This window comes from Vidua macroura, chromosome 26, assembly GCF_024509145.1.
Source record: "Vidua macroura isolate BioBank_ID:100142 chromosome 26, ASM2450914v1, whole genome shotgun sequence".
NCBI classification, from domain to species: Eukaryota; Metazoa; Chordata; class Aves; order Passeriformes; family Viduidae; genus Vidua; species Vidua macroura.
Genome location: NC_071596.1, coordinates 2876425 through 2898633, shown reverse-complemented (window position 1 = coordinate 2898633; position 22209 = coordinate 2876425). Strand labels below are relative to the sequence as shown.

General features: G+C 47.5%; 1 protein-coding gene and 1 long non-coding RNA gene across 3 annotated transcripts in view; one reads left to right on the top strand and one right to left on the bottom strand.

The window, feature by feature from the left end:
• The window catches only part of MLLT1 (MLLT1 super elongation complex subunit), a 31755-nt gene extending 15867 nt beyond the window's left edge, over nucleotides 1-15888 (bottom strand). The window contains exons 1-4 of the mRNA XM_053999592.1: nucleotides 15696-15888; nucleotides 11936-12116; nucleotides 8996-9078; nucleotides 161-304 (exon numbers count right to left, since the gene is read on the bottom strand). Coding sequence (XP_053855567.1) covers nucleotides 161-304; nucleotides 8996-9078; nucleotides 11936-12116; nucleotides 15696-15707 — 420 coding nt within the window. The 5' untranslated portion in view covers nucleotides 15708-15888. The remainder of the gene's footprint in view (nucleotides 1-160; nucleotides 305-8995; nucleotides 9079-11935; nucleotides 12117-15695) is intronic.
• A 294-nt stretch (nucleotides 15889-16182) lies between these two features.
• The window catches only part of LOC128819479 (uncharacterized), a 33424-nt gene continuing 27397 nt past the window's right edge, over nucleotides 16183-22209 (top strand). For both annotated transcript variants that reach the window (XR_008440715.1, XR_008440714.1), the window contains exons 1-2: nucleotides 16183-16405; nucleotides 21581-21742. This is a non-coding gene — a long non-coding RNA (uncharacterized LOC128819479). The remainder of the gene's footprint in view (nucleotides 16406-21580; nucleotides 21743-22209) is intronic.

The following is a 22209-nucleotide window of genomic DNA, read 5'->3' as shown; positions in this document are numbered from 1 at the left end:
ACACCAACAACATTTGTTCTGCTGCAAATGCTGCAGCGCCATAACCTGGCTGGGTCATCTTTTAAATGAATGTAGAAAACTGCTGGAAGCCTGCTGGCCTTAAAGAAACCTCAGAGCAAAACAAGCCCACTCCTTTTAGGATCCCAAATTGGGCACTTACCCCTCCAGCCCTGATGAGTTTGCGCCTGAATTCCTTGGTGGGGTTGTTAAAAGTCAGTTTCTCACAACGAAGGTGGTTCACAGGTGGGTTCCCCTCCAGATTTAGGAACAGGTCATATGTGAAACAAACCTTTTTGGGCTCCTCCTAAAAACAAGAAAGGCTTTGGGAAACTGGAAGTAGCTTGGCAAGCACATTAAGTCTGGGGATGCGAACAGTCACTCCTGAAAATCCCAAATAAACCACCAAGTGTTGCATTCATGGAGTTTTTCACCATGAGATCAGAGAGCTTGAAATTAAACTATTTGTGCTTGAGGTTAACATTGTTCATCAGGAATTCAGGCATGAGGCTTCTCACTTCAAAAGCAATGCACGGACACAGATTTTGACTGAAAATTGTCTGCTTAAAGCTGTTCAAGTCTCCCCAGAAAAGCAGATTCAAAAAGCTTTATGCACTACTGTTTTCACCAAAATTCAGATCCTATCTCCTTTGGGAAGCAACTCTAAGTATCAATATTAAGAAAAGCATAATCCTTTTTGAGAGAAGGAACAACTTCTGAACTCCCAGGATCTCTGCGGGCACTGAGAAAAGATTAAACGCAATGGGAAAAGGATGGCTTGGTTTGTAAAATCCTTTTCAATATGCATATTGCAGGGGCTGAATGGGAAGATATCCCAGGCTTTTGAACTTTCCAAGGGCACTTTCACCCAAGCAATCCAGAGTTTGTATGTGTGGTGGGGGGATCATCTGCGCCTCACTGCCTCTGTTCCACCTGCTGCGTTTGCAGCACAGAATGGAAGAAATCCCCTTCTTTTTTTCCACCACCCCCAAATTGCAAATACTCTTCTTGTGTATTACAAATATCGACAGGACACTGCCTGGTGTTTCTTGCAGTTTGCATTTCCAAGCTGGAAATTCAGTGTGGCACAAGAGACTCTGCTGGGAAGCCCAGCGAGGCCGGCAGTGCCCTGCGCATTTCCATGAATGCATCCCACGTGTCTCGTTCCCTGTGCAGCACTGAGCAGCTGCACAGCAGTCTTTTCCAGAATTCCCTTCCAGCAGCTCCATTTCCTGGTGCAGTGGCATTGTTGGATGGGAACAGGCACTGCAGGCTCCCAGCCCCAGCCATTAGATTTGCTGAAAATAGGTTGAAACTGCTTCAGACCACCCCGGTTCCTGCTGTTTGCTCCAGAGGCCATTCCTTGGACAAACTACACCTCTAACAATGCAAAGGGTGGCAGCTACACCTGGTTTACATCGAAATCAGTACCCTGAGCTCATCTAGCAGTCGAGGTCTTAGATCCTCACCCTCAAACAGGGACAGGCATCAATAGACACAGAGGAGAGTCTCAGACTAATGTGCTGCCAACACCAGGTATTCAGACCCTCTTTTGGGAAAGTCCTGAGGAATCTACATGCTCCTGAAAGGAGTTTACTAAAACAGATACATGGGAGGAAAAAGAAAAATCCTTGCAAAATACACTGCCCTGTCATTTGCCTGTTTTCCATGCCCGTTCTCATTAACTGAATCATTAGCGAGCTCTGCGTGTGCGCTTGCTGCAGTTCAAACAGCAGCTGCACAGGGTCCCTCAAAGCCTAATAAACTGAAATGAAGGATGAATAGAAATCCAAATGTGGCCTAATAATGGCTTCTAAAATGCTTTCCCTGGTTTACAACAGAGTAAATAATCTTGGCTCTATCAGCAGTCGCAGGCTTTGGTCAGGAGATGTTTTGCCATCCCATTACCAGCTCTGCTTTGTCATTTGCCCATTTGCTTTCCAAGCAGGAGAGAGGCAGCAAGATCCCCTTCCCCCTCACCTTGGGTATCCTATTTTTTTGTGCTTTTTTCACAAGCACCAAAATATTTATCGTGCGTCTGTTGAATTTTTGTAGAATTAAGGCAGTTTTTTAATGTGCTATTCCTCCAGCTCAGAGATCACAACTGCCCTGGGAATGAGCCCCAGCAGAGTGCCCTGATCATTAAAACCTCCTTTGTATCCCCCAGGCCATAAGGAGCCCCCCACCCCCCCCAGTGAATAGCTGAGATTACAGCACTCCTAAAAGAACCACCACAAAACTCTCAAAGCAAAAAGCTGCAAATAAACATTCTTTCCTTTACTGCCCTCACTGCCCAGCTAATGATTACAGCTCAGGCCACTCCAAAGCTTAATCCATCCGGTCCTTCCTAAAAGGTTCTTCCCCCCAAACAACCATCAAGGGGAAGAAGGGGGGGAGAAACCCAAGGAAAATCTCTCTCAATTGACCCAGACCTACCCATCCTCTAACTTTAAATGAAAAGCCAGGCTGAGTCCACAGTGCCACACTTCAAAGCCTTTCTCAATAACATGTTGGGATCCACACATCCTGTTGCAACTCACAGTAGCTTCTTTCTCACCCTACAAACTTTGGTTCAGACAATCCTACACACCCTTCATGTACTCCTGCTTCAGCAGCAGCTACACACACAAGCCAAGCTTTGTTCTTAGAGAATTCCACCTTCTGATATTCCTTGATGTCAATCAGAAAAACTGACAAGGGAAGAGACTTTGCTGCTCCCAAGACCATAAGCTTTTCTAAAGGACCCTACATCCAAGAAAAGCTTTTAAAAAGGTGGTTCACATCCATTTCTAACTGGTAGATGTGAATTGTTCAGATTCAAATTCAGTGGCTCATTTGGCCATGAAATGGTTAAGCTGGTACAGGGATGTCTCAGCAAGGCACCTCAGAACCTCACTTTGCATCTGCCCCTTAAATCCCAGGATGCCAGAGAAGTAAACTACAAGTGAGCAGCACAAAGCCAGGGCTTTTATTTGCAGCTGCTGTAAACTTCTCTTCATCCAGTGAATCCCCCTATTCCACCTCCAATCTCCTGAGCTGGGTACATTAGGTTTTATTTTTACTGCTTCCTGTCTGCACCGCCTGCCACTGCGCTGTTACGAGCTCCGAAGCTGCTTTATTTTTCCTTTGAGCTCTGCAATAATGGGTTAAAGTTCTTCTGGCACTTTTTGTAAGAGAAAGAATTTTTTAAAGTCTTTTGTTAAAATTTCCTTGTCTTGTTTTTAAGGCAGGGTGTGCCCTTTGCCACTTAACACATATCAAAAGAATTTCACTGGTAGCATGTGCATAAAGCTCATAAATCACTTTTAGAAAGCCATAAAACAAAATTATCTACAAAAATCTAGCACACCAAGGAAGCAGGCTCATGGTTATTCAATAACTATAACATCTAACACCACTTCCCTTTTGCTATAGATCCAGCCTGACAGAGGCATTTATCCAGAACGTCTGGAGAAATGAAACCCCTTCCCAGGCTGGTCCAACCCGTCTGACTGGTCCTGGAGCAGCTTCCAGACAGGGCATTGGAAAGGGAATAGCCCAATATTCAGATTTTGAAATAATCAGCCTTATGTTCCGCTCAGGAATCCATTAATCACCCTTATCTTTGGGGAGATTCTCCAGGATTAAGCATTTAGGACTTCCCTCCATCAGACGTTTATTACTTTGCTTGAAAATCAGATTTCCCTAATATATTTTTATTTTATATACACATATATATATATATAATGAATACAATAATTATTTAAGTATAAATAATATAGATTAGTGTAAATACATCTCTTTATCTACCCACTACTGCAAGACAAGCACTTTAATAATCTATTAACTCTTACAAATACATGATATGAAGCTGGCATGGCTGATAAAGCTGCTGTCTTTGCAAACACAGCCTTGCCACACACTGCAAAGATAAATATATATATATAAAAAAATATATATATATATATGTATTTTCAGCATCTGGAGGTGCCTATGGATGTGCCACACATGGCTACTCAAACACACACGGCCCAAGTGTGGCCCTGCTCAGATAAAAGAGTGGGTAGATTGATAATCCATTGTCATTTCTGACAGAAAAAGGTAAAAGCAAAGATTCCCTGGACAACAGCAGCTGCAGGTTTGGGAAGGAAGATGGTACAGGACAGACCTAAAACATTTCCCTCAAAGGGCAGACAAAAGGACAAGTTTCACTCCTCCTTCCCCTACTTTCAGCAACATGAGTAAACTCCAACAGGCTGAAGCTACTCCTCCTCTCCTCAAACACATCCTGCCCAAAATGGCAATTTCAGTAAAATCAAATGTCTCATGCAAACACAAGCTCTTCAGCCTTCCTTAGGAGTACCTCCCCGGCCAACACTTGCCCCAGCCTTCCCCAGGAGTATTTCCCAGGCCTGATGGCACAGTCCTGACACCACTTGTAGCTGATCCTGTTTCACCTCTCCTGCCATATGTGCAGCCCACCTACAACGTCTCCACTGAGTTCCTACTTTGATACACAAATAATTCTCCCCTTTTCCAATATTTCTCTATTTGTTTTCTACATCACCTCTACAAAGGTTGCAGAAGGGGTAAAATATGCACATTTTTCTTTTGAACCTCACTGGAAAAATCAAACTAATTTTTCTGCTTTCTTTGCTTATCTCCTCCTCACTAATAGGAAAAGCCCAAGTTCCATGTATCCATTATGTAAATCCTGGAAGGCTTTTATCTCCAGCACTAAAATTAGGAGGTAGCATCTTTAAAGAGACTTTAATACAACATCTTATCCATGTTGCATTAATATCATCTGCCCTGTATCAGAATAACATGAAAATCTACTAGACCTTTAGCTTTGTGGGGAGGATTGATCTAATTTGATTAGGATGCAAAAAATGTCACAGAGAATGAATACCAAAGCCAGACCTGTATTACAGCCTCCAGATTACAACGTGTACCACTAGAAGAGATTTATTTGGAGACAACAATGAAAAAAAGCCTCCAGACTGCTGAAATTGAGGGGGAGAGGGAAGGGGAAGAGCAGGAGAAAAACAGCAACGCATTTGTTGTACCGGGTTTGTATCGATTTGAGCACCAGAAGCCACTCACAGCAGCCCTCATTACAGGAACACAAAGGATTTCAAAACAAAAATAGCACACTAACATTTCCAGTCCAAATGATCTGCTGTCATTAGCCAGCTCGACTTCCAAAAGCTTTATCAATCAACCTGCTGAGCCCCTGCCATTTGTTTTTCAGGATCAGTTACAGCAGCAAAGGCTCTGCCAGTGTTAAAGGAGACCACAAGTGCTGTGGCTGCTCAGAGCCCCCAACTGCCCAGGCTCACTGCAATATTCACAATTTATATTCTGCAATTCAAATACCAGCGCTGAGAAAGCACTACTCATGGAGGAGCTGGATTATAGCAGAAGGACAAACACAGGCCAGCAATGTTCACAGAGGATAAGAACAGGCTCTTACACCTTTTTCACACTCTGCTGACACCTCCCCACCTGACAAAAAGGCACCAAGAGCACGGAGTCTGCTGCTCCAAACACACACAATGATAACAAAAAGGGAGTCCTCCAACACAAAGAGTCAATGGGCAATTTAATGCCAAGCTGCTTAAAAAAATCCCTGATGAAGTTCATTAAAACAGTTCTTACTAAAGCTGTTCTTTTCCAGAGCACAGGTTGGTATTTCTTCAGCCAAAGCAAAGAGCACACGGGCTCTGACAGCCAGGATTTGTCATCCCAGTAACAAATCAGAACAGGGAAAGGAAATGGCTAAGAAAGGAGACTTAAAATGTGGAAAAAAACCCTATTTCAGCCAACCCCAGCAAAGATCAATCCCCACAGACTGGCTCACTCTCTCTTTAAACCCTTTCTCTTCTCACCTTCACAAAGCTAAACATGCATCGATAAACAAATCCCAAAGCCTCTGCAAGTCTGGTTTCAGCTGAGGACACACATCAACAAAAACGTGTCAGATTGTGAAGAACATATGGCCTCAAAACCCACCCAGTTCCCCTGCCCAGTCACCTCCAAAGAGCCTTTTCACCCCAATCCCAGAACCAATCCATATCATCTACTTGAAGAGAATTACCCAAGGATGAGTCCCAAATGCTGTAATCAATTCACAATATCTGCTGCACTCACACCAGCTGATCCCCAGCAGTGTCAACAGGTTCACACAGATCAGAGTGAGAACAAGGTCTTGAAGTAATGAAGATTTTATTTGGTGTTTTAACACCATCTTCTTGAATTCAGGAGAACACAGACTGTATTCTAAACCTTTGCCATTCCTCCTCCTCCTCTTTCCCTATCTTTTTAACTTTTACTCTTTTATTTTTTTTTAAATATCCCAGTACTGGCATTCCTGTCTTTGTAGAAATATTTACCTCTCAGATTTCCTTCAACTCGACTTACTGAAAATTATCAGAGTTCTTAAAATTCCCAGATGGCATCATCACTGGGCAGTGGTGAACAGAGGAGCCCAACTGAATATCCTGAGCTGGAAAGGACCCTCAGGGACCATCAGTGCAGCCCCTGTCCCTGCACAGGCACCCCAACAACCCCACCCTGAGCATCCCTGAGAGCTCCTGGAGCTCTGGCAGCCTCGGGGCCGGGACCATTCCCTGGGGAGCCTGGGCAGTGCCAGCAGCCTCGGGGGGAAGAACCTTTCCCTGAGCTCCATGCCAAGCCCTGGCACAGCTCCAGCCCTTCCTGGGCTCCTGTCCCTGCTCATCCCCTCAGCAGCTGCTTCTGAGCTCCCTGCAATCCTATGTTAATTCATGGCTGAATCTGAAAACACATCTTTGTTCCAATGATGTGCTGGAAGACAGAACCTTTTCCACCTTTTTCCTCAATCACCCCTTGGCCCAATTAAATAATGAGAGGTGCTGCCTGAAACTCCTTAATTAGCAATTTGTTAATCAGCTTAAAAATGGAAAAGAACTTCTCCAGAAAACATGCAGCTAAAAAACAGGGCAAAAACGAGTGTTTGAAGATCTGTAGATTTGAAAACAAGTCTGCAACTCAACCTGTTCTCCTATTTATTTGTCATGATTCTGAAGACCAAAATGTCAGAAACAAAGAGCCTTCTCCTAAATTAACAGCTCCTTCCATTGTTTCCAGGGAGAACAGAGCCCACCTATTTCCCTTATTTATAAAAGCCACCTCTCTGCTCAGTGCTGGGGAACAACTCTGCAGTCACGTGTGTGAAGAAACAATGAGGAGTGATGACCCCAGTGGGTGTGAAAGCAAGTTCTAGTCAGAAAAGCTGCCAGCTCCATATTCCATGAGGAACACAGGAATATGAGGGACAGAGGGAAAAGAAAACACAGGAATGTAGATGGCAGTCACAACAAACAGGAGCACCTATGAAAAGACACAGAAATGAGGGAGCTCTGAGGATTTGTGACAGAAACCGTTGGAGAGCTGCAGGGAAAAGGGAAGAGTGGGGAATGGCTGGGTGAAGAAAGGAAGGGAAAATAAAAGGAAAGGGTAGAACTAAAACACAGTTCATCCCTCCCAGGCATTAGAGGTTCCACTTTTAAGGAATCAGCCTGGAGAAATTCACATTTTTTGGTCAGGAGTGTAAAGGATATTGAACCTGACTTAAGCCAATATTTAGTGCAGATGGAGAATTTTCTGATTCCCATCTAAAACCTCAGAAAAGCCACCAGAAGTAGAACTACTTTCAAGCTTTTGAGGTGTTTTTGTTGCACTCAAGTCATAGTTTCTAGTGTTTGCCAAAAAAGCTGCTTTTATCAACAACAGTCATCCCCCAGCCCCTGCCTGCCATTCTTCTTCCCAGCCTTTTGGCTTACCCTACCCACCCAAAAAACAACTTTTGGGCAAAACATTCCCAGGTTTAGGAAGGCACTCAGTTTTCTGTGGCTCAGTCCCATCATCTGGCTCATTCCTCCAACCCATAAGGTGGGGTCAGAGCAATGTGGCAGGCCAAGAACCCAGCCCAAAATGCTGATTATTCACAGAGTGACACTGCCAGGAGAGCATCCTGGGCTGGAGTGGGAACAGAAGGGAAGAGCAGACAGATGTTTGTGGCAGGGAGAGGGAAAGGAAGATGGGAAGCTAAATAGAATGAGGCTGTTACATGTGGTCTGCTGTCAACACACCTGGGGTAAGGGCTGGTGCTCAGAGAACTGAGGGGGTGGGAGAGCACAGATTACAGGGATGTGGCTCAACATCTTGGGTTTAGTTTACCTCAGATCCCTCTTAGGGATCATAAGAAAAACATTAGGTTTTATTTTATTATTTAAGCAGTAATCAAACCCAGAAACATCCATTATTCATGTTTAACAAAACAATTTAACTGAAACTGAGGTAATATGAACACAAGTGCCCAATTCCCTGTTTTCATAACCTACAGCATGTGACCTCTGTGGTAGACTTAAAGCAAGCAATAAATCCAAATTTTAACTTTCATATACTTGCTGGCAATGCATCTTAAGACTTAAAATATTTAGTGTTTTCTTTCTGGAAGAGCACTGAGTAAGAACAAGGATATCTTTAAGACAGCTCTAAATACTTGTGCTACACATGCAAATGTTTGTCTTGGGCCTCTGCAGATTTCATATCTATACAGTTTAATAAGTTTGCAAATTCAAAAGCGGATTTTTTAATATATTGAGAATCAACACAGTGTTTACAAATATTTATGGCATCAGTGTTTTATGTTTATTTTCTTCCATATGTACATAAAATATTTTAAATTGCTTTAATATCCTCCATGCTAAAGAAGCTACAAGTGGTACAATCTCTGCTCAGAATCTCCAGGACCATCCACTGTCCTGGTATCACCTTTCTATCCAAGTCCATTTCTGCCAAAAGCTTTCTTTTGAAGTCTGGCAGGAGCTTCCAACTCCCAGTTAAATTCTATTTATTAGAGTAATAAAAAACACACACATAAAACAGTCACATAATTTAGACTCTTTCTGTCAGGCAGTTTCAGGCTCTGGCACAGCTCAAAACAATTAGAAGACCAGAAATCAGATTCTACCTTGTTTTTGAAGTGCACTTCAATGGGCATAATGAAGCCAGCGTAGCCAGACTCCTCCACCTTGTAGGGGGGCTCCTTGCACACTGAAAGAGAAGAAATAAACGTGAGCTTGGAATTCAGTACAACTTTATCTGAGCCAAAAAGGAGCTGCAAGAGGAGAACTGGGCCTCTGACGACTCAGGGCACAGTTAAAACACTGACCTTTGTGGAAAAACCCACACAGAATAAGATGGTGGCCACAGGCTTAGTTAAGAACATGAAATCTGTTCTTGGCTCCTCCCATGGAACGGAAACATAAAACACTGCAGGCCCGAGTCTCAGTGAGATCCTTCCCCTCCTGTGCACCGAGATACAATTACATTTCTGGGCAGGCCCACAGCAATGCAAACTGCCAGTTCCAAGTGCCTGGCAAGGAAAGGCCAAGACCCAAAAGGTGGAACAGCACAGAAAGGTAAACTTTACTTTGATGCCCATATTTCTGAATCAAAACACTACCACACACAAGCAGGTGATTATTTTTTCCTTGAAACACTCCCCTGCACTCCTCAGTGCTCACAGTTGGGTAACGGCCACGCTCCAGGCTGCTGCTTCCCCCACAGGTGAACAAACCTGAAGGGCAGGTGAGCACTGCTATTTATTGCACACACAAGGAAACACGAGCAGGAAGGTGAACCAGTTTGCTGTTAAGGTCAGAGCTGCTTAGTGCAGAAACAGCAATTAGAAAAGTTAATTGCTTCTCAGAAATTAATCTGCATGTCCCTGCCTCAGTTCCCCCTGTCCCGCTATCTGGTGTGGGCTCATGCTCCTGAATCCTTCCTGTTATCCATTCCAGAATATCCAGTTTGAAGGATTCCAGGATCATTTCTTTGGCCATGAAGTAGCAGCACACAGCAGCTGCCAGGAGAAACATGAGACCCACACAGATATTCTCCCTCTCAGGAACCGGATGCACTTGCATATAATTTATGCACTACAATATATGTAAATAAAGTCAATTAGGTAATTAGAGGAATTCAGTGCAAATCTTTTGAGTTTCTCTTAAGAATTTCAAGTAATTAATATGATTAGGAAACAGTACATCAAACCTAAAAGCACACAAATTATTTTCCTTTAATGTAGCTGTATTATCCCCTCCCAGCTCTAAGCACTTCTACCATCATTAAGGTGCTGGAAAGCAGCACTCTAAATGCAACTGAGAAAAAAAGGCATCACTAAAAATAACAAAAACCTCTAGACTTGCTTTAACTTGAATTTCATATAAGAACCCTGTCATTTAGAGGGAAAAATCCCAAACCAAAGAGCAGTGCCAATATGGCAGCAGGAATCTTAAGCCTATCTGCCAAGCAGCCTTTGTTCCTCTGCCACTCTATTCTGACAAATTCCAAGGGCTCCAAGAGCAATCTGCCAGCAGCACGAGCCCACCTTCAGCACCAGGATCTGCTCCAAGAGGGCACCATCTGAAGAAACCTTTCAAATAAACTCAGGAATAGGAGAGGCATTGCCACAGTATTGAGGCACAACCCAGACACGCCCTGGTCAAAGGCACACTGGCATTAGGAGCAAGCTCAAGGAAGCATGGAAAACCCAGGGACTGGGAGAAAATACCCCTGGAAAGGCAGATGATACAGCAACTGACTGAGCAAAGGCCATGGTTTCCACTGCCAGAGGGCAGGGATGGATGGGATATTGGGAAGGAATTCCTCCCTGTGAGCGTGGGCAGGCCCTGGCACAGGGTGCCCAGAGCAGCTGTGGCTGCCCCTGGATCCCTGGCAGTGCCCAAGGCCAGGCTGGAGCAGCCTGGGACAGTGGAAGGTGCCCCTGCCATGGCAGGGGGTGGAATGGGATGGGCTTTGAGGTCCCTTCCAATCCAAACCACTCTAGGATTCTATGTACTATCCCAATACAGTTATTTGTAATAAATTAATTACACTAGAGGACAAGAACTGTAACTCACAGATTGCATTTTTATTCTGTAAATCAGCTTTCAGCTCAGTCCTGCACCTGCTTGTCATACATCAGTTTTAACAGATCAGTTTGAAGGAGATTTTTTCAACACACAGACCAGAGTCACACCCTTGTGAATGCTGAGCACCTCTCAGTTCCTTTCCACTGTGGACTCCCACAAATACCCAATGTCACAGGCTGTCCTAAGGCATCCTGAGTGTCCTGCTCCCAAAGCAGTATTGCCAAAAATGCACATTACAACAATTCTCACGGGCAGCTTGTATTTCTTAAAGCACTAATGCTGCAGCTTCAGTTACACAGTCCTACACAGAGGTAACTGCATTGCCCCTGAGAAGGGCAATTCCTGCTCCTCCACCTCAACCTCATGAGTTCCTGCTGCCCCATTCCAAGAATAAGGTTCATTTTGCTACAGAGTCGGAAAACAAAATCAGAAAATAACACTCCAACCCAACCACAATAACTGCACTGGGCTTGCAGGGGGAATGTACAGCAAAGACACCATCACCCCGTGGCAGCATTGATTTCTGCTGGGTTAAGGCTACCTAAACTGGCACCTGAGGCTAGAAATTGCAAGGATCTGCAAAACTCTCCATACCCAGTACACATCTGAGCCCAGTCTTAGAGCATCTCTCATGTGCTTCCAGCTTTTGCTGGTGAATTCTAACAAATCAAACCCATCTTACCCATTGTGTGACATGAATTATCTTCTGCTGTCACTTGTGTCTTGAGAACCTGCACATACTAATGCTTAAATAAGAGGAGAAAGCAGCTCACCTCCTGCCCTTTCAGCAGAAGAAAGGTCCCATTCTCGCTGACCTTCCTCAAACACAGTGGGGAAAGGTTAAAGCTGGAGTGCATGCAATGGACATTTCTCTCCTTTTTAAGGAGATATTTCACAGAAAAGCGACAGTTCAACACAACCTCGACTTGCAAAATGCTCTTTCATAGAGATAAACCATGCCCAGCCCCTCTGACCTCGCTTGGGTTTTGGGAAGCTCTCGTGCAGCCGGAAGACGACGCGCTCCACGAAGTGCTGGATGTCGCACTGCTCGGGGCCCCGCACGAACACCATCCAGTCATGGGTGAACCCTTCCGTGGTCGGCTTCTTGCGCAGCTGGGCCCGGTGCCCCAGCTCCAGCTTCACCTGCACCGTGCACTGCGTGGGGACAGAGGCAGGAGCGTGAGCAGAGAGAACACAAAACCGAGCTGGGAGGCACTGCATCCGCCAGGGAACACAACAGCCCCCATGTGGGGATCGGCCTCAGACTGCAAACCGCTGGTATCGACGGCAAAGCTGCCACAAAAATAGCTCCCAGCACCATTTCATACCTATTTTCTTCCTAATATTAACATTGCAGAGAAAGCAGCTCTAAAAGAGGGATTGGTTTCTCTGCCTCACTTATCAGTTAAATTGTCAGCAAAGTCCTAATTGAGGAATCTTTATTTCTAGAAAGTGTCAGAGACAGAACTTGATGTTCACAGCTTACAGAATTCACAGCACTGACAGAAAACTCATCTTGAAACAGGAAAAATCAGATCATGAATTGGTGGTTTATGATAGTCTCTAGAATATATCACTCACCAGAAGAAATTATGTTTCCTGTATGATTCTAAACATATTTTATTATCTCACTTTCAAAGACCAAGTTAACATATCTGCCTGTACAATGTCCAATGCTAAACTGACCTAATTCTGATTTGCACTCCTGAATCATACTCTGATCACTGAGTAACAGAGAAGGTGTATTCCACGTCAGGCTCAAAGCACAAAAATCCCATTAAGTGCCTTAAAAACCAAATGAAATTAATGGTGAAAATCCACGTAGTATTGCAGACTTCACAGCCAGGAGAAAGGAAATGAATTAAACAGATGTAACAGAGAAAAGGCAAATGGGATTCAGACACAAGATAAATCAAGGAAATCTTAGAGCCACATTTGTAGACAGAGAAAAATACACAAGGTACCCAACTTGTGCACATTTGTTGCACAAACCAGAGCAGCAGCAGTGATTCCAAACTAAACCTACCAAAATCCAGCTTCAGCACCAGGAGGCTCATAGAAAAAGGGGCTGGTTTTAGTCCCGACCCCATTCTTCACTTCAGGCTTGAAAAAAAGTGTCTTGCTCTTCCTAGCGAGTCCCAATTACCATTGGGAGAGGCAGCATTATTTGTCATTACCTATATTACATGCTGACCTGGAGCCAAACCAAGGGCATGTTAGACAATGAGCAGGGAAAGAGAAAGCTTCCTGAGCTCCAGACGAATGTTTAGGGAAAGTATCATCCTTATTTTCCCCCTGACAAACTGCAGCAAGGACTGTGATCACAATTAATACTCAAAAACCACTTTGCATCTCCAACCTGAGATTTTTTTTTCCAGAACATGGTGAATACTTGCTGGAAAAGCACAAGTGACTCCATCTCAGCCTTCTTGTCTTTGTAAAAAGCTCTCACAGGAGGTCTGCAGAGCGCCAGGCATCAAAGCCTGACCTCCCAAATTGCAGTCCAGTTCCAATTTCAACCATAAGCCTTAACACACTCTTTCAGGCAGTTTAAATCTTTACAGCAAAATACCTCCAGCCACGCAACACATCAATCCTAAGGCTCGGGGACAAACTCATCTCAATAATTCCTTCACCATTATTGCTACAGCATTTCTTTGGGATACCTTCCTCTGCAAGTTCTCTTGGCAGGCCATTTTTTCCTGTTCTTAGGGCTTATCTACAGCAGCTCCACCTCGCTCCTGCGCTAAGAACCAAGGCCCAGGGCCGGCTGCTCTTTCATGTCGCATTAAGGGCTGAGAAGAAAGGCAAGGTGTGCTTCTCTCCGAGCACAGCAATCCCTCCAACGCTGCAAAAGCATTATGGAGCCAGCCTGCCGAAATCCTCAGCTCACATTGGAGTGTGCCTGCAGGCCTGCTTTATCTGGGATGCTTCCCACAGTGCTCACATCCCCTGAGCCAGTCTGTGCCGCAGCCTCACGTTATCGATTCCGTAATTACCCTTTAAATCCTGCTACTGTTGCCAGTTACTACCCCTCTCCTGAGAAGTGCAAATGACTGTCAGGCTACAAAATCTGCCTTTCCGAGTTGAAACGGCGGAGAAATTGGAGCTGAGAACCAGATGGGGCTGTGTGGAAGAGACCGAAATTAAACATAAAAGAGAACTGTTTAACTGAGAGTGAAAGTTGTACTTGCTGCACTCCTCACACCCTGCTCCAATTAACAATCTCTGTGAATTAAGCCAGAAGTTGAAACACATTTGAAAATAAGATCTCCCAACACAACCAGCATCCAAAGTTGCTCCGCTGAAAATGGAGGGTTTTTTTCCTTTTTTTTCCAAGCGTGTCTCTCAACAAAGGGAAATCAGGATCCTATTCAAACAATTTGTAATAATACAAAGGAGCCTGCTTTCAACTTCTCAATAAACATTCTGAAGGCTGCTCTGGTTTTTGTTTGATGTGCTAATTGCCTGAAAGCCATCAGCAGCTCCCATTCCCGCTCCTGCGGGTGATTATCCGGGATAGCGGGGCTCGTTCCGAACCTCAGCCCGGGAGGTACCTGTTACCCGCTCCCCGCACACAAAAGGCTCCCCATCCCCATCACCTCAGGTAAACTTCCCGGGCCTGCAGGGACTCTCCGGGTGGCATTAACCCTTCCCGGTGGCATTAACCCTTCCCGGCGCGGCTCGGGGTGGGGGGGTCGCCCTGCCGGCACGTCCCTCCCCGGCAATAATCCCAGGCAGGAATTTGCGGGAAATGCTGCTCACACCCCCCGCCGCGGGCGAGGCTGCAGCGGCCGCCCGCGGAGGGGAGAGGGCTGAAGCCCCCCCAGAAGGGTGTGGGGAGGTGTCCCCCCCTCAATGGGATTAGGGAGGGGGTGTGACCCCCAAATGCGGGGTGGGAAGGAGGGGTACCCATCAAATGAAGGGTGTGATGTGCCCCCCCAAATGGGACTGGGGAGATGATGTACCCCCCCTTAAATGGGGGGTGTGGGGGAGGTGTGTCCCCAAAATGGGGCGTGGGGAGGAGGTGTGCCCCCCCAAAAGGGACTGGGGAAGGAGGTGTGCCCTCGCAAAAGGTGCGGGAAGGAGAAGGTGTACCCCCCAAATGGGATTAAGGAGACGTGTCCCCCAAAAGGAAAGTAGGGAGAAGGCGTGCCCCCTCCCCAAATGGGGGGTGGGAAGGAGGTGTGACCCCTCCCAAACTGGATCTAGGGGATCTGTATCCCCCAAAAGGGTGTGAAAAGGAGACGTGCCCCCTAAATGGGGGTTCTAGGGAGGAGGTGTGCCCCCACAAAGGGGTGTGAGGAGGACGTGTGCCGCCCAAAAGGGATTGGGGAGGAAATGAACCCCCGCAACAGGGTGCACATAGGAGAAGGTGTGCCCCCCAAATGGGACTGACGAGGAGATGTGCCCCTCAAAAACGATTGGGGAGGAGGTGTGCCCCCCCAAAAGAGAATGGGGAGGAGGTCTCCCCCTTAAAAGGTATGGGGAGGACATGCACCCCCCCCAAAATGAGGCGTTGGGAGGAGGTGTGCCCCCCAAAGAGGGTGTGAGGAGGAGATATGCCCCCCAAAGGGGGGCGATGCCGCCCAGCCCCCCCTTCCCGAGGACAGGGACGCCCCCCCCCATTCAGGGTCCCTTCTCCGGGGGTCCCTCCCGTACGTGCCCCCCTCTCTGAGGTGGGGGCGGCACCGCCCCACCCCTCCGGCAGCGCGGCGCGGCCGCTCCCCTCACCTGATTGTCCATGGCTGGGCACAGCAGCGCCGCGGGCCCCGCTCGCTCGCTCGCTCCCACCGCCGCGGCGGTTTCGCTGCCCGGTCGGCGGGGCGGGGGGGGAGAGAATCTCTTCCCCCGCTCAGTCCACGAGCGAAGCCGCTCTGTCCGTCCCCCCCACCCCCCCTCCCCACCGCCTCGGCCGCCGCCTGCTCGGTCGCGGCCCCTCACGGCCCCGCCGCCCGCCTCATTGTGTGTCACTCACAGGCAGCGCCAGCCCCGCGCCCGCCCCGCGGAACCGGAAACCGCCTCAGCACCACAGCGGCCCCCGCGCGCCGCCAATGCCCGCGCGCCGCACGCCGCGGGGCGGGGCCCCGCCCTCCTCCCCATGATGGACAGGCGCATCCACCAATGAGCGGCGGGCGGGCTGCAGAGTGGGCGGGCTCGTGGGCGGGGCCAGCGCAGTGGGTCAGGCGGGGGGCGGGAGCGGGGTCCGGCCGCCCCCCCAGCCCCGTGTGGGGCGATGTGGCGGCCGCGCTGCTCCGGCTGCCGTCCCGGTGCTGTCCCCGCTTCTGTTCCCCGCGATGTTCCTCTTAGTGCACAGCCAACACAGGGACCAGGCGTGTGGGCCTCGCCGTGCGCTCCCGGCCGCGCCATCCCGCCCCTTTTCCTCCCATCCCGCCCTCGGTCCACGTTTCCCCGACGGTGTGTTAATTCCCGACACAAATGAGGTGGGAACAAGGGGAAACGAGGGAAGCCGCAGGTCCCGATGCGGCGGGCTGGGTAGCCCGGGATGGCCGGGCAGGGCTCGCCTTGTTCTCCGCAGCCTCGCTCCTTCCTGCACCTTTTTTTTCTCTCCGTCTCTCCCTCACGTTCCCCCGTCTCATTTTCCCCCGCGTTGTCTTTCATTTTCCCTCAGCGCTCCCCTTTCCCTCCTGCCTATCTCTCGTTTCCCCTCAGTTTCTCTCATTTGCTCTTGTTCTCCCCCGTTTCCCCTCACTCCTTTATTCTCCCTTGTTCTTCCTCATTTTTCCTTTGCTCTCTCTCGTTTCAGTTGCCCACACTCTCTCATTTTCTTTCCATAGCTCTCATTTTCCTCTCAGTCTTCATTTCTTCCATCAATCTCCCTCATTTTCTCTCAGTTTCCATTTTCCCTTGGTGTCCCTTCTTTTTCTTTCTGTTTTTCTCCTTTCCCTCTTTCACTCTTTTCCCCTTGCTCTCCCTCATTTTTTTCCCTTGGTCTCCCTCATTTTCTTTTAGTTTCTCTCATTCCCCCCTCATTATCTCTCCTTTTCTCCTCAGTCTCCCTCATGTCCCCCTCAGTTTCTATTTTCCCTGCAGTTTTCCATGTTTTCTCTCGTTTTCTCCCTCAATCTCATTTTCTTTCAGCTTCTTTCCTTCCCCCCCCCCACTCTCTCTCATTTTCCCCTCAGTTTTTCTCATTTTCCCCCTCATTTTCTTCCCCCCCCCAATCTCCCACATTGCCTCTTAAGTTTCCATTTTCCCCTTGTCTCACACATTTTTCCTCCAAGTCTCCCTCATTTCCCCCTGTTTATCTCCTTTTTCCTTTGGTCTTCCTCATTTTTTCCCCCTCAGTCTCCTAGATTTTCCCCCTCAGTCTTCCTCATTTCTCCTCTCAGTCTCACACATTTCCTCTCAGTTTCCATTTTCCTCTCTGTCACCCTCAGTCTCCTCAGTCCACTTCATAGTTTCCTCTTTTCCCCTCACATTCCCTCATTTTCCCCTCAGTTTCTCTCCTTTTCCCCCTCACTCTCCCCCATTTTCCCTTCCATTTCTCTTTTTCCCCTCACTCTCCCTCATTTTCCCCTCCATTTCTCTTTTCCCCCTCACTCTTGCTCATTTCCCCCTCAGTTTCTCTCATTTTCCCCCTCATTTTCCCCTCATTCTTCCCCTCAGTCTCCCACATTTCCTCTCAGTTCCCATTTCCCCTTCACTTCCCTCATTTCTCCCCTTTGTCCCTCATTCCCCTGCAGTTCCCTTCCCCTTCCCGCCTTCCTTCCCCCTCTCCCCCCTCTTTCTCCCTCCCGGGGAGAGTTTTATCCTTTTTTTTTTTTTTTTTTTAAGAATTTTAAATGACAAGTTATAGCTCTCAATTCTGCCAGCCCTAAAGGAACGCGGCAAAATCTTTACAAGTGCAACTGGTGACTGTTTCCGAGCAAACTCGCTCAGAATTTTTCTCCGTGCAACTTTCTTGTTTGAAATAGTTTGTTGATCTCTGCGAGGCAGCAGAAAAACCCCGTGTTAGCCAATAACTCTGTGTGTCGCTGCCTGATCGCCACAGGCGAGGATTAATGGTTCCCAAATTGTTCTAAAGAGCCACTTTACCTCATCAACCTGATAGAGGATATTAGCGAAGCAAAATGCTTAATCGCTTCAGTTAACAACAACAACAACAAAAAAGAGCCTGATTTGGGTTCCTTTAAGTGCTCCGGTTTTAATTTTCCATGTTTCTGTCTGATGCAGTCCCAAGAGACATCTCCTTGGACAGTCCCTTTTCTTCTCCACTGAGAAAGGGCCTCTTTCTCTGGGGGTTCTCATTGATATCTTTAATTGTGAACATTATTCCCATGCACGTGACTCTCGGGTCTAAATCTTTTTATTTTCTACCTCCCCATCTTGGCTATTCACTCACAGCCTCATCACAGTCCTTGGTGGTTACGTGCTCCCAGGGCTGAACATTTCCTGGCAATGTCTTCGTCTTTCCCAAGTTTGCTCTTGCTCTGCTGAATTTCCACCCTGTGCAAGACGTGTTGTTCAGACACAGCAGACCCTGAGCTTTTGCTTGAAAATTCCCTGTTTCTTCCTCTGAAACATCGTTGGAATTTGCTTTTTGTTTTAATTTCCCTCAATGGCAATTTTTCCATGCTTTTATTTTTGCCCAGCCTGGTGTTAATGGTTGTTTTTATGCTCTCCCAGTGCAGGACACAGCTGCCATCCCACTTCTGGTTTGGACACGGGTCACTCCTCCAGCTTTCAGGGGCAGGATCTGAGCAAGAACTTGGATACTTCCAAGATGGGAAACCCAGAGCCAGGTGCCTCAGCTTCCACAAGCACTCTGGCAGGCCAATAATTGGGTATTAAGCCACATTTTTACTGAACAATTTGGGGTGACCCATTTGGGGTAAGCACCACCTGGTGCTCCAAGAGCTCTCTGCTGGGACAAGCAGTTTGGAGCTGGACTTTGCTGATCCCTGTGGATCCCTTCCAACTCAGGATATTTGATGAAGTGGCGTGAATGGATTAATTTAAAATGTGCTGGGGTGGCTCTTTACATTCAACTGCAAAAACACTCAAGGAGAGAAATTCCTAGAACCAGCCTTTGCTCTGCTAGCAGTTCCCAGCCTGAACCGTTTCCAGCACAACCACTGATCAAACCTACCCCGATTTTCTTTTCAAGCTCCCCTCAAAAAGAAAAAAAAAAAAAAATCACAGCCAAGGGTAGAAAATTTGCCAGGCTCTTTGGGAGTTTTGGGTGCTGGGGACGCCGGAGCCAGCAGCCATCCAGGCTTCTCCAAACTCCTAATTTTGCAGGGAGATCTCAAGCTAACGAGCTGTCAGCCGAGTGCCTTCGCACCCGAGGCAGCCGTGGGCTGAGCTCCTGGTTCTTTATACCTATTCCAGCAACTTCTGGGCTTTGCAATAAGCGTCTGCAAATCCAATTAGCGTCTTTCTTTGTGGCACTGGATGCTGGCAGAGATCCGCTGTGCTGCTGCCATCTACAGTAGGGCCAGTGCCAATGGATAAGAAACAGCCCTTATTTGAATATTCAAATATGCAAATGAGACACGACAGCTCGCCTTCATTTTTGTTTGGTTTTTTTTATTATTATTATTTTTCTTTCCAGAGTCTTGCCTCAAAGATCCTTGTCTCAGACTGAAAGGTGTGTGTTTAATCTGGCTTGGCCCATGGTGGGGGACCATGCCAAGGGCTGGTTCTGTCCCGTGAGAGTTGAGGATGATGGAAAATAAAGTGGAAAAAAGACTTTGCACTGTGCTTATCCCTGCCTTGGCCAGGGATGGGAAAGATTTCAGGGGTGTTTTCCCAGGTTCCAGCCCTGGGAAAGGACAACACGTTCTTTCTCTCTCCTGCCTGTGCACACCACGGATGTTTGACAGGCCGAACGTGGCTGTTCCTGGGCAGTGTGAGTGAAGGAGGCAGCAGCTGGGGCCTGGAGATCAGGTGAGTCCTGGTGCTCCAGTGGGTGAAGTCCTGACAGAGCAGCCCATGCTCAGGTGTCCCCCCAGCCACCAGACTGCCAGAGCCCACCCCAGCTCTTGGGATGACCTGAGCAGCAGGCAACTGCAGACAAAACTGCCCCTTGAGGCACCTCTTCCCTCCCCTGGCTCCCTTTCTCTGCAGGAACACAGCACTGACCCCCTCACACACAGCCCCCACCCTCCCCAGCAGCCCCTCCAGGCCATCCTCATGCAGCCCAAGATGCCAGAATTGCTCATTTTCCAGCAAAATTTATTTCCTGTAGGTTTAGCATCCCTCACTGCGAGGGATGTGCATCGACTGCAAGTCCCTGTCATGGTTTCATATGTCTGTGCTTGTGGCTTGCCCTTCCTCTCTCTGGAGAAACAAGTTTGTTTCACTGTTTTTCATCATTCATTATTATTTTCTCATTACTAATTTAGTTGCAGCCTTCCCTGCTTCCACTCTTGCACTGAAGACCACGACTTCTGTGGTCAGACTGGGCTCTGAGTGGCTTGGACACCAGCCAGGGAACAAGCAAGGCTGATTCCAGCACGGAAAGAATCAGGCAGTGCAAGAAAATTATCATCTTGTAATAGCTCTAAAGGATTTAAAGATTAGGATGCAAACCTCGCATTCGAGCAGGGTTTCTCTGAGAAAATTCACTCTTCCACTTTGTGCTCATGTGCAACGTGCTTGAGTGGAAAAATCCTCAAGTTCTGGATGTCAGTGACTTCCCTGCCTTCTCTGACAGCTACAAAATTATTACAGTGGCCTTCACCCACTTCTGCAAAGCACACCCCATGAGCCAAGTGCTCTGTGGTGTTCCCAGGATGGGCAAATCTGCAGCTGAAACCCAGAATTGGTGATGTCTAAGTAAGAAGGGGCAGATATCTTTCTCCTGGTATGGACCAAGGCTTTACCAACCACAGCATCACATCCTCGTGTGCAGCCTCTGAAAATGTCCTGAACCTGAAGCTGAGGGAGGATTTGGTTTCTCTGGGGGGACCTGGGTGCTGCTCTGGTCTGTGTCTGGCCCAGGGTCACCTCAGGGTGACAGGGAGAAGCTGTGAGTGAGGGGTGAGTGAGGGCTGCAGCCACGCTGGCTCCTGGTTTGTTAATCAACACTGGGATCCCTGCAGGGAATCCTGTGCTTGTTTCAATCAGCTGTGAACCCCAGCAGTGTTTATTCTTCTGAAAAATGATTTTCTTTTGCCTGGTGTCTGCCTTCCCCTTCTGCAGTTCACACTCCACACTGCAGTGTTCACAGAACATATTTAACACTGGTGTAGTGTAGCAAAAGCCCAGATTGTTAATAACCAAAAACTCTGATTGCCAAAAAGATACTCCTAGCAACTACTAGCTGCATCTGGGAAAAATTACAGACAGCTTGGAAATTCTTTAGTTCCTTATTAATGAAGGACTTTGTAAAAAAACCCAACCCACACTGTAATACAGTTTAGCTCAACTAAGTTCTTTTGTGCCCGAGGAAAATCTAAATTATAGCATGCTATAGCTACTGAAGAATGCAGAAAGATTTAAATGTACAATAACTCCCCGAACCAGAAGGAAGAGGGAAAATTTTCTTAGTAAGTGGGAACACAATGAGAATTTATTTTATTCTTTCTGGGTATTTAGTGCTGGTGAAAAGAGCCAGATGAATAGTCTCAAACACATCACGTCCCTTGCAGATGCAACATGGGCAGCACAAGCGTCCTCGAACTGCCCCGCCAACGTGACCCAGTTCTGAATGAGCAGCACCAGCTTGCTGGGGGAGAAAGGAGCCTGTCACTATTCAGCCCCTGACCCCTCTGCTCCAGGCTGTTAATGAAGGGGCCTCATTAACACCAAAGGTGAGCTTGGCATTATAATGGGCTGCTGAAGTGACACCCATCAATCCTCGCCTGCTGGCTATTGAGGTGAGGCCACCTTCCCCTCGTGCTCTGCACACAGAGGTCAGCTTTGGCCAAGTGATGTAACAGCCTGGTGCTGCCAGAGCTGGCCAGACCTGCCACGGGGAGAATTTCACCAGCTGGATTTGTCCCAGGCTGAATAGAAACTGCTGGCACAAGGACAGCTGGAGAAGACGGGCCCAGGCACCTCATGGAGCAAACACAATCGTGGGACAATGGGAGGGAGGGAGATTCACTGCTGAAATCCGTGTCTGCTCTGCACAGGGCTGCTTTTGGCTGCTGCCAAAGTCTTTGAAAGGTGCCCATGTGCATGCTGAGAGAGAGGCCACCTTGTGACTGGGGACTGCCACCCTTGGCAGGGTAACCTTTAGGCTGCTGAAAAATACCAGATGAGGGGAAAAAATAGC